The 16,037-nt window shown below is 41.3% G+C and overlaps 2 protein-coding genes across 3 annotated transcripts; one reads left to right on the top strand and one right to left on the bottom strand.

The window, feature by feature from the left end:
• The first annotated feature begins 7,555 nt into the window (after positions 1-7,555).
• On the top strand, positions 7,556-9,642 carry LOC141588006 (uncharacterized). Its single transcript, XM_074409465.1, has 3 exons — positions 7,556-7,755; positions 7,944-8,586; positions 9,067-9,642. Exons 1-3 carry the CDS (start codon positions 7,556-7,558, stop codon positions 9,640-9,642), a joined length of 1,419 nt encoding a protein of 472 aa, XP_074265566.1.
• Positions 9,643-12,352: 2,710 nt separating this feature from the next.
• Positions 12,353-15,768, bottom strand: LOC141586763 (uncharacterized). Of its 2 annotated transcripts, XM_074408082.1 has the most exons (4): positions 15,338-15,693; positions 13,609-14,136; positions 13,060-13,199; positions 12,353-12,785 (listed from the first exon to the last, which is right to left on the bottom strand). In XM_074408082.1, exons 1-3 carry the CDS (start codon positions 15,605-15,607, stop codon positions 13,095-13,097), a joined length of 903 nt encoding a protein of 300 aa, XP_074264183.1. In that variant the 5' UTR covers positions 15,608-15,693; the 3' UTR covers positions 12,353-12,785; positions 13,060-13,094. The 2 variants fall into 2 exon arrangements, with proteins under 2 accessions (XP_074264183.1, XP_074264182.1); XM_074408081.1 differs by lacking the exon at positions 13,060-13,199 and having other exon boundaries at positions 15,338-15,768.
• Between the last annotated feature and the right edge of the window lie 269 nt (positions 15,769-16,037).

A 16,037-nucleotide genomic window follows, 5' to 3' on the forward strand; every position in this document is an offset into this window, starting at 1 on the left:
AAACTGCTCGATCGAGTGGCTTGGAATAGCTCGATCGAGTGAATTGGTGTCAGGAATGCTCGATCGAGTGAAATTCTTACTCGATCGAGTGAACGTGGAATTGCAGTTTGTCGATCGAGTATATATGTTACTCGATCGAGTGATTCTCAACTCAAAAGTGCTCGATCGAATAGAAAAACTACTCGATCGAGTGAATACACTTGCAAAACACGAGTAAAGAGCAAGGAAAATACAAAGGGTGTATAAAACAGCGTTTAAAGTTCAACAAAAAGCTAAATGCGAAGGAAAAAGTTCAACAAAAAACAACAAAACAGTCCGGGTTGCCTCCCGGAGAGCGCAGGTTTAAGAGGTCCCGCCCGACCTTTCTAGCATCAATTAACTGGCGCGTCAAGCTCGTCGAAGTACAGGACTTCAACACGATTATCTGCTTCATTTGCCTCGTGATAATGCTTCACATACTGCCCATTCACCTTGAACCGATTTCCGTCGGGGCTTTCTAGCTCAACGGATCCAAATTTAGTAACAAATTGTCACCATATAAGGACCACTCCACCGGACTTGACTTGCCAGAAATAATCGCGATCGGGCATTAAAACAGCAACACCTTCTGCCCAACATGAAATTCCCGAGGTAAAATTCTTTTGTCATGCCATCTCTTCGTCTTTTCCTTGTAAATGCGTGAGCTATCATAGGCATTGAGCCTAAACTCTTCCAATTCATCTAGCTGCAAAAGATGATTCTGACCACACAACTTAGGATCAAAGTTAAGCTCACGAATTGCCCACCAAGCCTTACATTCCAACTCAACAGGTAAATGACATGATTTCCCATAAACTAACCTATAAGGTGATGCACCAATTGGTGTCTTAAAGGCAGTTCTGTAGGCCCATAATGTGTCTTCTAATTTAAGACTCCAGTCCTTCCGTGATTTAGAAACTACCTTAGACAAGATCTCTTTAAGCTCGCGATTAGAGACCTCAACCTGACCACTAGTTTGGGGATGATACCCCAAACCACGCCGGTGTTGAACACCAACCTTAGACAGAATGAAAGTTAGTTTCTTTTCTTTAAAGTGCATTCCCCCATCACTAATGACGACCCTAGGGACACCAAATCGGGGAAATATGACCTTTTTAAACATTTTTATCACGGTCCTGGCATCACAATGAGGTGAGGCAATTGCCTCAACCCACTTCGACACATAATCTACAGCTACTAAAATGTACCTGTTACCTTTACTAGACGGGAATGGTCCTTGGAAATCAATGCCCCAGACATCGAAAACCTCAACCTCTAGGATAACATTTTGTGGCATCTCATGTCTCTTTGAAATGTTCCCTGATCGTTGGCAGGCATCACAAGCTGAAACAAAAGACTTAGCATCAGCAAACAAAGAAGGCCAGTAAAAACCAGACTAAAGTACCTTAGCCACGGTGCGCGATGGACCGTGGTGACCACCATAAGAAGTGGAGTGACAGCCCTCCAGGACTACTTTGGTCTCCCACTGCGGAATACACCGTCTGCACATTCCTTAAATAAATAAGGATCCTCCCAAAAATACTGCTTAGCGTCATACAGAAAACGCCTCCTCTGCTGATGAGAAAGGTCAGGCGGCAGCTTGCCACTGACAACGTAGTTAGCTATATCTGCATACCAAGGCTCTTGGTTAACAATAGACGATAATATAGCAAATAAAGAATCATCAGGAAAAGACTCATCAATAGGTAAAGAATTTTTCCCTTCTTGTCGCGACAGATGATCAGCTACAACGTTCTCAGCTCCTTTCTTATCTTTAATCTGCAAATCAAACTCCAGGAGAAGGAGTATCCATCTTAATAGCCGTGGTTTAGCCTCCTTCTTGGCAAGGAGATGCCTCAAAGCTGCATGGTCAGTAAAAACAGTAACTTCTGACCCAATCAAATAAGAACGAAATTTCTCTAAGGCATAGACTACAGCTAGCAGCTCTTTTTCAGTGGTGGTGTACTTCACTTGAGCCTCATCCAGAGTTCGGCTCGCATAGTAGATTGCATTTAAAGCTTTGTCTTTCCGTTGGCCTAACACCGCTCCTAGTGCATAGTCACTGGCATCACACATTAACTCAAACGGCAAATCCCAGTCGAGAGGCTGTATGATCGGCGCAGAGACCAAAGCCTGCTTTAACCTGTTAAAAGCAGAAAGACACTCATCAGTAAACACAAAAGGGGCATCCTTAAGTAGCAGCTGTGTAAGTGGTTTAGCAATTTTTGAGAAATCCTTGATAAACCGGCGATAAAAGGCAGCATAACCAAGGAAACTCCTCACTCCCTTAACATTAACAGGAGGGGGTAATTGCTGAATCACTTCCACTTTTGCTTTATCAACTTCTATTCCCCTATCAGAAACTAAGTGCCCTAAAACAACTCCCTCGTTGACCATGAAATGGCACTTCTCCCAGTTGAGCACGAGATTAACCTCAATGCAGCGCTGCAACACTTTATCAAGGTTAGACAGACAGTTAGAAAAATCACTTCCATAAACGCTGAAATCGTCCATGAAAACTTCCATAATAGACTCAATATACTCTGAAAATATCCCCATCATGCACCTTTGAAAGGTGGCAGGGGCATTACAGAAACCAAAAGGCATCCTGCGATAAGCAAGCACACCCTGAGGACAAGTAAAAGTAGTCTTAGCTTGATCGTCTAGGTGAATAGGGATCTGAAAGAACCCTGAATACCCGTTTAAATAGCAGAAAAACTTATGAGAAGCTAACCTTTCTACCATTTGATCAATAAAAGGAAGGGGAAAGTGATCTTTCTTGGTGGCGGCATTCAGCTGTCTGTAATCTATACACATCCGCCAACCAGTCACTACTCGAGTGGGTATTAACTCATTTTTGTCATTCCTAACCACGGTAGTCCCTCCTTTCTTCGGAACCACCTGCACTGGACTCACCCATTTAGAATGACCAACAGAATAGATAATACCTGCGTCGAGCAGCTTCATTACCTCAGCCATCACAACATCTTGCATCTTCTGGTTGAGCCGGCGCTGGCCCTGTCTGCAAGGTTTGTGATCTTCCTCCAGCTCTATCCTGTGCATACAAATATCGGGACTAATCCCCTTGATATCGTCCAAAGAATAACCCAAAGCTTTCCTATTTTTCTTAAGCACAGCTAACAAAGAAGTCAGCTGATCATTATCAAGCTTAGCACTAACAATGACTAGATATTGCTCAGTATCGTCTAGGAAAACATATTTTAGATGAGAGGGAAGAGGCTTACGCTCAGGTACCTTTACCTCAATGGAACAAAGGGTACTGATCATCTGTTCCACTTGCTCTCCCTCAGCGTCGGTGAGTTCACAATCATCTAAATCATCCTTGAGCAAATCCAACACAGCGTCATCATCATCTGGGTTATCTGCACACTCATCCAAAAGCATAAGAGCCTCTAGTGGGTCCTTTAGAAAGGAACTCGACCAAAAGTCGTAAAGAGACTCATCAATAATATCAACAGAATAGCATGTATCCTCTATCATTGGCCGAGCTAAAGTGTTAGGCAAACTGAAAGTAATCGCGTCATCCCCTACTACAAGAGTCAAACGCCCTTGTTTGACATCAATAATGGCCCCAGCTGTACAAAGGAACGGTCTTCCTAATATAATTGGGGTCCGAGTGTCCTCAACTATGTCTAAAACAATGAAATCTACTGGTATAAAGAACTTGCCTATTTTCACAGGCACGTCCTCTAAGACACCCAAGGGTCTCCTAACAGATCTATCAACCATCTGTAGGGTAATATTAGTCAATTTAAGATGACCCATATTCAGTTTCTTGCAGATAGATAGGGGCATGACACTGACGCTGGCTCCTAAATCACAAAGAGCCTTATCAATAACCACATTGCCTATAACACGGGTAATAGAGAAGCTACCCGGGTCTTTCATTTTAGGTGGAGCCTTATTTAAAAGTAAATTACTAGACTCTTCCAAAAATGAAACGGTCTCAAATTCACTTAGCTCTCTCTTACGCGTCACAATATCTTTCATGAATTTAGCGTAAGTAGGTACCTGGGTGATAAGTTCGGTAAAAGGGACAGTTACCTGGAGGTTCTTCACAACGTCCACAAACTTACCGTACTGTCGCTCGATATTTGCGTCCTTCAGACGACTTGGAAAGGGTACTCTGGTAGCAATGAGTGGACCCGCGACTTTCTCTTTACCTTTATCAGTGCGTGACATCTTCACAACAGGGGAAGATGACACGGTAGCGGAATTAGATGTCAAAATATGATCTCTGCTGGCTCTATCACTCGATCGACCACTTTTTCCACTCGATCGAGTGGTTTCATCTTGAAAATTACTCGATCGAGCTGTTTGAACCACTCGATCGAGCTCTTGGATTTCTGGCTTACTCGATCGAGTACAATTTTCACTCGATCGAGTAACTTCATCAGCTAAACTGTTCGATCGAGAAGAATAAATTACTCGATCGAGTTCTTCAAATTGAGCGCTACTCGATCGAGTAGTATTTTTACTCGATCGACTATCTTGATGCATAATATCACTCGATCGAGTATTATTTTCACTCGATCGAGTGTCTGGACAATGTACAGCAGGGATATCATCCACAAATTCGTCTAGCTCTTCTTCCGGGGCATTATCAGCTGTCACAACCCCGTCTTTTGGCATTTTTGGCCCCTCATAAGCAAGGCCACTTCGGAGATTGATGGCGTTAACTGGGTCGCATGTCGGTGGGTGATTAGCTTGGTCTTTCGCGAGTGTTAACTGCGCGACTTGTTCTCTTAAGATGACAGTTTCATTCTCGTTGCATTTCTCCCCAAACTTTCGTGTTAAATTCAACATCAAGGACTTTAGTTCGACAATTTCCTCGTTTGTAGAAGGGGGATCTGGCTGTGGCACTGGCTTAGAAGGAGTAGAGGCATTTGTCATTTCTTCATATAATTGAGAAAAAGGAACCCCTTGCTTGTATTTCTGATAAGCAAGGACACGCTCAATTCTCGCCATACAATCAACGGCATCATGTCCCTCCATGCCGCACCTACCACATATCTCCACATGCTCAGTAATGGCAAAAATTTGTGCACTCTCACCCATAACCTCCGTAATCTCCACATTACCTAGACTTTTGCTAGGACTTCCCACTTCAGCTGATACCAACTCGTTAACTTGTCCACTTCCTCAGGGATTTCCATATTCGGCAACATGGATGGCCATCTCCTCAATAAGACGCCACCCTTGATCATCTTCCACGTTTTTAGTGAATCTCCCCTTAGCTACACTATCAAGAATAGCTCTCTGGTTTCGATATAACCCGTTGTAAAACTGGGTACAAAGGAACCAACGCTTGAAACCGTGGTGAGGCACGGAATGGACGAGCTTCTTGAACCTAGTCCAAGCCCCATCCAAGTCTTCGGTAGGCAATTGCTCAAAAGAAGTAATCTGAGCTCTCAAAGCATTGGTGCGCTGCGGTGGGAAGTATCGCCTGTAAAAAGCCAAAGCAAGAGAACTCCAGTCGGTTACACCGGCTGCCTCCCTATCTAAATCCCTCAACCATTCTCGGGCATCATCAGCTAAAGAAAAGGGAAAGAGAACTCCCTTCACTTTGTCCTGTGTCACCCCAGCAGCAAGAGGAATGGTAGAGCAATACTCCGTAAATAGCTCTATATGCCTGCACGGATCTTCTTTAGGTACCCCCCTGAAGAGATTTCTCTCGACCAGCTGTATGTAGGATGGGTGGATTCCAAAAGTTCCCGACTCAGTAGTGGGTAGTAAGAAACCTTTTGGAAGGGAATTCAGATTAGGCTCAATGGTCAAGGCTATATTCGGCATTCGCGTATAGAATTTACTGATGGAACAGTATGACAATGTTCTCTTTCTAGAACAGATATCCTGCAACTAATCAAAAACTTTGAAAAAATGAGATCAGTCTCAAGGAATAAATTCCCTGAGACGAAGGACAAACTTAAATAAAGCAACAAAATTGCGCCACCTCCCCGGCAACGGCGTCAAAATTTGATAGGGCAGTCGTATACCTATCAAAAATAACCAACTGGCTCTAACTGATATAGCTAGGGAAGTCGGGTCGATCTTCACAGGGAGATGGGAAAATGTCAACTTTGTCTAAGTTCGTCACAGTAACCAAATTGGGGGGTTTTAGTTGGGTTGTTCTAAACTAATGAGAATGACAAAGAGAAAAAGGCAGAAGAATAAAGATTAAGCAGACAAGGAAAACGCAGCTAAGACAGTCGGTTCACCATGATGATTCAGTCAAGCGATCTAGGTCTCAGGTTAACGCAAGTATGGTCAAAGGGGCAGTGAATATCTCCTTACGGTCTCAATTCGCCCTAAAGCACAAATAGCTTAGCTTCCGCCCTCACTACAATGCCCTAATGTTCGCTACAAGTCTCACCCTTTCCAACCTTCCGGTCCAGGTCAAGGTTTACTATAAATTAAATGCCTAATTGCGTCGACTCAATTAGACAGATACAAATAAGTGCAGTGATTAACAACAAGGACTACACAAGCATTAACCTAATAATTCAATCACTCTCCCTTCATAATCATGGATTCCCTATTCTTAGCAAAGGGAATTAGCTACACATTACTATCGAATCAACAGCAATAATATATAGATAACAAGGATTAAACATGATAATAATAAAAACAGAAGGATCAAATAAGACAACAATGAAAGCAATAAGAGAAAGATAGAAACAAAATAATAATTACGATTAAGAAATAAAAGGGAAAAATAATACCGATTACAAATTGGGAATCCGATTTCTAGAGTAGTAAAGTGTAAAAGAAAAAAAATGAAGCAGTCAAAGATGATGTAGAAGTGAATTACGCAGTCTACTGCCTAAGCAGCATACGACAAATCTTCTCTAAACCTAATCCAAAGGCCTATTTATAAAAGCCCATACGAAATTAGGCGCAAAAACTCAATTACAGGGCAAACCACTCGATCGAGTGGAATAAAACCGCTCGATCGAGTAACTTGGCGACAAACCCTTCGATCGAGTGGAAATAAACCACTCGATCGAGTAACCCCTTGTAATGCCTTCTCGATGGAATACTAGAACTGCTCGATCGAGTGATCTTCATTATATAAAGCATTCGATCAACTAGAAAAGTAGCCGATCGAGCTATTTTAGCACGTTTAGGCACTAAGACACCTTCCGAACCCAGCTCACGCGTCTTCAAAGTGACAGATTCCAAGCTTCGATTCCTTGTTCTCCATAAATGTATGCAAATGGGACGAGTTTAGGCTTGATTCATCTTCTCTTCGGTCTATTCCTGCAATTTACACAAAACGAACCAAAGTAGACTAATCGGGGGTATTTGTAGCTAGATGCCACGTAAAATAGTACAGAAATGCGTGTAAAAATGAAGTAAAAACCTTATATAAAACACACGCATCACACTTGGTGCAATAATAGGGAGAATCCGCACCGAATTTATGAAAGACTTGATAAGGCTCTTGCTTCAAATGACTGGCTCTTGCTATTCCCTAATATTTTTATCAAACACTTGCCTATTCCTTGATACAAATATGGTGTTTAATACCAAGAAGAATGTTTATAGGTTAGAGGCATGGTGCTTTGATCATGTCGAATGCAGTGGTCTGGTTAAAGAAAATTGGGAAATAAATGAGAAGGGCGATGCTCCTCATATCCTCTTGTCAAAATTACGTCGAATAAATAATGCGTTCAGAGTTTGGGCTTGTAACAAAAAAGACAAATGGGGTCTAAAGTAGAGTGCATTTGATCAGGATCTTGAGTCCTACCAATTGGACATCGAGAATGGTGGTGATATTGTTAATTACGAATCATGCCATAAAAAGCTTTTGGAGTTTTCACTTGTTGTTGGTGCTTATTGGCGTCAACGTGCCAAAATGAAATGGAACTGTGAGGGTGACACGTGCACTAAATTTTTTTCAGTTGGGTGAAAGGGCACTCTGGTGCTAATACTATCTTGGGCATTAGGAAGGAGACTAACGAATGGACATTTGATTTAAAGGAGATTGGTGGTTTGTTTTATAAACACTTCGCATCTATCTTTAATTCTGAAGCCGAGCCCGAATGCTTTGAAGATTACTTTCATAAATACGGCTATTTATTTGAAAATCCCAAGTGTAAAGTGGGAGTAGAAGATAGTGCCAAATTGGGCCGTGTTCATTCGAAAAATGAAGTCCGTCAGGCTGTCTCCCAATTGGGACCTTTAAAGTCACCAGGTCCCGATGGTATACCAGCGGCCTTCTACCAGAAGTATTGGTCCATTGTTAAGGAGGATGTCATTAATGGAGCCCTCTACACTCTCAACTCGGGTAATGTGCACAAAGAGTTTAATAAAACTTTTATTGTTCTTATACCGAAAAATGATTGTCCGGAGAGAGTTGGGGATTTTAGGCCGATTAGCCTCTGCAATGTTATTATGAAAGTGGTTACAAAGTGTATTGCCAATAGGTTAAAAGCGGTTATGGATGACCTTGTTAGCCCATTCCAAAGTGCCTTTATCCCAAATAGGAGTATTGCTGATAATATTGTTATTGCCCAAGAGCTCCTTCATGTTATTAATCATAAGGTACGGTAAGAAGGGTATGATGGATTTAAAGGCTGATATGAGTAAAGCTTATGATAGACTGAACTGAAATTTCATAAGAGGGGTGCTCTCTAGGATAAATTTGCCGGACTCTATGGTTCACCTTATTATGAGTACTATTGAATCTGTTTCTTATGAAATTCTGATTAATGGTGCTCCTCTAGAAAAAGTTGAACCTTGCAGTGGGATCAGGCAGGGGGATCCACTATCCCCGTATATTTTCGCATTGTGCACGGAAGTCCTATCTCAAATGATTCTCTATGCTCAGGATGACAACCTCATTAAGGGTATCAAAATTTGTAAGAACGGACTGACAATCTCCCATTTATTGTTCGCAGATGATTCTCTCTTTTTTATCCGTGGTGACTCTGGGGACTTGGATTTTCTTATGAACATTATGGATGAATATTGTATTGCTTCTGGGCAATGCCTTAATAAAGATAAGTCATCTATTCTCTTCAGTCCAAACTCCTCCCTCATGACGGTCAAGAAATGCTTGCTGAGTACACATTTGCTTCTAGGCACGATCTTGGCAACTACCTTGGACTACCAACGTGTATTGGGCCTTCTAAGAGGGATCTTTTTAAATTTCTTGCTGACCAAACTAAGCGAAGACTATCCTCGTGGAACAACATTTTTCTCTCTGCGGCTGGTAAATTGACTCTTATCCGTTCTGTTCTTTTTTCACTATCTCTTTTCTCTCTATCGGTATTTCGCATACTGGTAAGTGTAACATCAAAGCTTCATTCTCTGATGGTGCATTTTTGGTGGAGTGGAACTAGAACTAATAAGTCTATTCATTTGTGTAGTAAAGATTTCCTTAGTAAGCCTGTTGGAGAAGGGAGTCTTGGATTTCGCAATATTGGTTGCTTTAACCAAGCGCTCGTTGCCAAGTCTGCTTGGAGAATTTTAAGTGTACCAGGGAGTCTTATTAGTGATGTTATCGGTCCCAAACTTGGTCATCAAGATGATACCCTTTTCCAAAAACGTTGGAAGGCTCCCCAAGCGTCGTCATGGGCCCTTAAAAGCCTTGTTTGAGGCTCTGACCTTATCTACAACAATATTGCTTGGACTATTGGCTCTTCCTCTCGGCTTAATGCGTGGAAGGATAAATGGATTGAGGGCAATAGTCTTCAGGACCTTTGCGGGGATATTATTGATGCTCTCACTGATTCTACACTCCTGGTTGGCGACCTTCATGATAATCATACGAGATGGGATCTCTCCTCTCTTGGCTTTGATCCAAGAAAGGAAGTTACTAAGAAAATCCTCGCAACTTATATTCCGTGCCAACCTACGGATGACTCCTTCTACTAGAAATTATTTAAACATGGTGTTTACACTGTCAAGTCGGGACACCATGTTGTTGTTACGGCCTTACCTAATGGATCTACCTCGAAAGTTGACTCCTCTAGAATGCCTCCACCCATTATAACCTTTTGTAAATTAAAGCTTTGGAAGTTGCCTATTTCTTATAAACTAAGGGTGTTTCTATGGAAATTTATGGCTAATGCCCTTCCTGTGGGGTCTAAATTTCTGAAGAGAAAAATGAACTGGCACTCCTCTTGTACTCTATGTGATGACCTTAATCCTTATGTGGAATCTATTTCGCATCTATTCAGAGACTGCAGCTTTGCAAAAGCTCTATGGTTTGGCTGCCCTTTAGGACTTAGACTAACCGAGGGAGTCGATATTGATGTCAGGGTGTGGGTCATTAACTGGATTAATTATTTTCTAATTGGTCCGGACCCTAATTCCCTCATTTATCCTCTTATTGCTACTCTCTGGAGAATTTGGTGCTGCAGGAATGAAATGGTTTTCAGGAAGCAACGCCGGGTGCTATTAAGTCTATTCTTGGTGATATTCATTCTATGAATGAGACTACGCGGTACGGTTGATAGCCTCATTCAGGAGCCTATGTTGGACCTCTCTCCAGATAATGTTTTAGCAAAAAGGATTAGAAACTCCTTTCCCTTTTGGATTGTTAGTGGACCTGTGTGCAGGAATGTTTGTACTGTCAAGTGTGATGCTGCTTGGAGGGTTGATAGAAGCTCTGGTATGGGGTGGTGCTTGTTGGATGACAATGGGTTTTTAAGGAAGTCCAATCTTGCTCGCTCGTTCGCTGCTTCTGCCTTGCATGCCGAAGGACATGCTGCTATCATGGCGCTCAAATGGGCCCTGGACGAGGGATACCTTCATATTAGGCTTGTTACGGACTGTCTTAACTTGGTTATGCAGGTTGCTGGAGCGGAAAAGGCGATCGCGTCTATTAGGTGTATCATCGAGGATATTAAGTCTATTGCGTCTAACTTCCATTGTTGCTCTCTTAGTTTTTGTCCTAGGGGAGCGAATATGATAGCTCATAATCTTGCTCAGGGAGCTCTTTTGTAAGCTATGCTATTTATTGCTGTCAAAAAAGAAAACAAAAAACAAAAAACAAAAAAAATCACTCAAAATCATTTCATTCAAATAAAGAGCTTTATAGTTTAGGGTATTTCTAAAATGTGCCCAAAGGGCACATGATAATAATTGTTTAGGCATATGTTAATCTTTATTCTATCATTAATTAATTCAAATTTTCTAAATTATCTTAATTATAACCACTCTTTCCTTAATTTTCTCCACCCATAATTGGGTGAGTAAATATTCTATGACAAAAAATAAATTAATTAGGAGTATTAATTTGAATTTAGACAAGTCTTATTATGTGCCTATTGGGCACATTTTAGAAATACCCGTTAGTTTATACCTTCCTTCTCCGTCGGAGTTGAAAACACTGAACGTAAGCCCATATTTTACTTATCTTCCCGACAACAATACAAGTTTTTCGTTGATATCCTCTCATGATCAAAAACATAATGGAAATAGCAACAAATGTGGATACATATAACAAAACATGAATGTTTTTTAGCCATTTTGAAAGCTATTTAGGGGGCGTTTGGTTCAACAAAGGGAAAGGGAATATAACCGGGTAAGGGAAATAAGGGGAAAAGAATGGAAATGCCCCTATTTTAGCTGTGTGTTTGGATTGAATTATAAAGGAAAAGGAATCATGTTCATCCACCATCCTTACCGGTTACAACCACCAATATTCACAGTCACAAGTACCCACCACCACCTCGCACCACCACTGCCAACTCATGGACAGTTCTCGTCGCTGACTAAAGCCCTCATGTCGTCGGCGACTCCTTTGCCACCCCTGTCAAGATCCCCCGTGCCCAAACACTAACCACCACTATCACCCAAGATCCGGCGTTTTTGACAGCGGGGGAGGAGGTTTCGGGGGTGGGGGCGTGGGAGGAGACATTTTCTTGGGTGATAGCATGGTTAATGTTTGGGTATGAAGGATTTCGACGAGATTGGGGTGTTAAAAGTGGACAGAATGGCAACGGGAGGGGCCGACGACGACGGAGAGAGAATGTGCGGTGGCGGTGCCGGCATTACAGCAGGAGGTGAATGTCGGTGGTGGGTGGCAGTGATAGGTGACAGTGGTATGTGTTGATGATTGAAATGGTGGTGGGATGGGTGTGGTAGGGAATGGATTTTCAAACCCTTGGGGGGGTAGGGGTATCAAGTTAGATGCATTGAGGGTGAAGTCATTCTGACAATGGGGCAAAGGGAATTGTAAAAAGTGGCAACCAAACACTAACAAAGGAAACACAAATGAGTAGTTTCATTCCCTTTTCCTTTCCAGATTACCCCAAACCAAACGCCCCTTACCTTCCTTCTCCGTCGGAGTTGAAAACACTGAACGTAAGCCCATATTTTACTTATCTTCCCGACAACAATACAAGTTTTTCGTTGATATCCTCTCATGATCAAAAACATAATGGAAATAGCAACAAATGTGGATACATATAACAAAACATGAATGTTTTTTAGCCATTTTGAAAGCTATTTAGTTTAACTCTCCCATACCCTAAACTAGAAAAAGTAAATCAAGATGTTGTCTGGTCTTCTGAATCACCTTCATCTTCGACAATTTGGTCGCTCTCAGGCACATCGTCTTCATTTACAGATGACTCTGCTGCTTCAGGCTTCTCAGGTCCTGGGCCCGCAGATACTTTCACCATCGATGGACGTAGAAGTCTGTCACCAAGTTTGAACCCTTTCCGGTACTCCTCAATTATGACGTCCTCATCATATTCTGTGGACTCCTCTCGCATGATAGCTTCATGAAGCTTTTCACATAAAAACAAGGCCATAATAAATGTCAAACATGTTGAACAAGAGATTGACATTGTGAGGGAAGGGGGAGAAGCTGCACAAAACAGAAGCATAACATAGGCGTAGATAAACATAGATTTGGCCAACAGATTATACAGATCAGGTACTAGTCAAGTAGGAGTCGGTATATCTCGGTTATTTTAAGTACTTTGGGTCGAGACAGATCGGGGAAGGCCGTTTCATATTATGAATTCAAGACCCATATAATCATCTATGTGGGGGACTCACCGAGTTGGCTCGAAATCAATAAATACTTGGATTAGTTACAAACGAGTCCAGGTCTTCATAAAACCCGAATATGTACCATTGAGTACTCCAATCAATTTGCCAAGTACTTGACTGAATTTCAAGCCAACTTGGTTGTCCTTCTGCATCAATCCACACAGCAAAAAATAAAAAACAAAATCACTAAGCTATTGAAGTAGATCGGTGGCAGAACTTAACCCCACTTCCCAAGAAAATATTTTTATTAAAAAAATCATGTTGAATGTAGTTTTTACGCCTGGTTCTCGAGTTATGGCTAGCAATTTCAAATGATTCCCAACCAAACTACGTGTATTAAAACAAAGGCCTCCATTCCCCTCTCCCTCCCCAGCCCTATCCACCATATTCACAAAGTCACAACACAAGAAAATAGTGACAGATGAATCAAAGAGAATCATGGCTTTCAACTTTCCCGCCACATACACACAACAAAAAAACGACATCCTAACAAGAGTTAACACACATCACATCATCCAACATGTTCACAAAGTCAAGACAAGAGAATGAACTGACCATTGGATCAAAGGGTTTTCCCACTGTTTCCACTGGGAGGACACCAATAGAACTAAAAATTTCGAAGAACTGCTTGTATATGCTCTGGTAACTATTGTTGATTTTCTCCTCTGCTTCCGTCTCTACCTTGATCTGTGATTTAGCCCGCTCAAAATTATCCACAACTGGCAAAAAGTTCTCAATAAGCTCTCCCTGGGCATTCGTAACCAACGAAAGGCGTTCTCTATCTGTTCTCTTCCTAAAATTATCAAAATCTGCACTAATCCTCAAAACACGCTCTCTTTCGACTGAAATATCTTCGGACAAAGAGAGAACCTTCCTATCAAGAGCATTTTTCTCATCTTCCATTGATTTAAAGAAAGTCTCAATCTCAGCAAGTTTAGCCTCATCATTATTATCTAAAGCCTCCTTATACAATTGTAATGCACTTAAGGCAGGAGATGTGGGAGAAGCATCAACATCAGGTTTTCCATCATCACTAGAAGAGTCTTCTGACATTTCGCCATTATTAGAACCATCAGTATTGTCCTGTACTTCCAAATAACCAAAAATATATATTAGATACCAAGTACCAGTCATTACCCTACATCTTGCCTATACACAAAGGAAAACAGATATTCGAAAATACAAGGACATAAGTCATTGAGTATATTCGTTACATTTCATAAACCACCTATTGACAACTATTTGTACTACAACCAACAAGAAATTGGTTCGCAAATGGTTTGGGGTCAGCCAAACTGAAATGTCATATGAAACCCTCAACAAAGAAAAAAGAAGCCACGAATTGTCACCATTGACACATTAATGAGGTGGTTTAGTCAAAATTGCGCCGTGAATTGATGACAAAAATTAAGCAATTTGGCTGACCCCAAAGCAGATATTGTAGTTGTCCATTGGAAATGCTCTAATATTGTCACCATTAACTTTGATGGTGTCCTCAAAATCAAGTTGAGAAGACTAGAAGTAACAACTGTACAAAATAACATCATCTCACAGCAGTTAGTGTATGACATCCTGAATCTAGAGATATCACCATTAATAAATGGTGCGATGATAACGCGACCACACTTTTGTTTAATGCACTCAAAGACAAGCTAATTACTCCCTCTGTCCTGGTTATTTGTTGACCTTTCCATTTTTGGGTGTCTCAGTCATTTGTTGTCCTTGTTATTATCATTCACACTCAATTTATTCCACTTGTCATTTAATAATTGGCCCCCTCCCATTTCCTTGGTCTTTGTGCCCAAATCAAAGGACAACAAATAACCGGGACGGAGGGAGTATATAGGAATCTTACTATTCATTCTCTAACAACTTGACTGGCATTAGTAAAAACGATAGTGGATTTATCATTATCCTTAATAAAACTGCTACTATCGATTTCAATTACAAGCTTGTTGATGTTGCTAGAAATCCGAGTACAACAAAATCTCCAAATACATCGGTTAAATTCCATAACACACTTATTGGAGTTGGCCGACTTGAATTATAATTGGAAACCCACCAATTTTTAGTCTCCCTTAAAAGACAGATGTATCAAACGGGTCAAGTATCATCTCACGTGTGCATATAACACAAATCAATTGCTTTTTCCTATGCATTATGCTTTTGTTTAATTCTAACTACTTGACCCATCTTAAGATTAAACGGATATACCCGTCTTAAATGAGAATTTGTGACTATCAACTGCGTCAAGCAAAAAAAGAAAAAGAAATGAAAAGGGTACCTGAATGTCAGGCTGCGATTGCGGTTCAATTTCAGTATCAGTGTCAGGGGAATCTCTAGAAGAAGCAAGAACGACGAACTTGGGTAGGGGTAGAGTAGCAGGTTTGGAAACCAAAGTATGCGAAAACAAAAGTAGGCGAGAATTAGTATTATTTCTGAAGTTAACAGAGAAAGAGGAAGACGAAGACCTGATTAATTTCAAGGAGTGGGAAGTGGTGAGAGAAGGTAGTGGTGGTGCTCGCAAATTGGAGCTACGGAGGAGTGTCGCCATTGGTAGGTAATGGCAGGCGGAAGAATAGGGTAGTTGAAAATTGAATGGGGTGAGACCGTAAGAGGATGAGGAAGAGACGGTCTGTATCTCTACTTAATAATGGACTACCAGTATTTAGTTTCGGCCTTTCTACAAGCCTAATTCTACGATTTTTTTTGAGGGGAAAATCTACGTTGTAGAGTTTGTTTATTTAAACCTATCATATCAATATTAACACAAAATCTCATTGAAGACAGGCGATATCCGTCACAAGTTTGTGACGGATATCGTTTCCTCTCAGAAAATATCCATTTGGGAAGCATATGGGGGGTGCCCCACCTTGTCCCTCTCCCTTTTTGTGAGAGGTCATAAGCTTGTGACGGGATTAGCTCGTCACAAGTAAGACTAGCTGCAATATTAACACAAAACTAGTTTGACACTCGTACGTTAC

Source organism: Silene latifolia, chromosome 6 (assembly GCF_048544455.1).
Source record: "Silene latifolia isolate original U9 population chromosome 6, ASM4854445v1, whole genome shotgun sequence".
NCBI lineage: Eukaryota > Viridiplantae > Streptophyta > Magnoliopsida > Caryophyllales > Caryophyllaceae > Silene > Silene latifolia.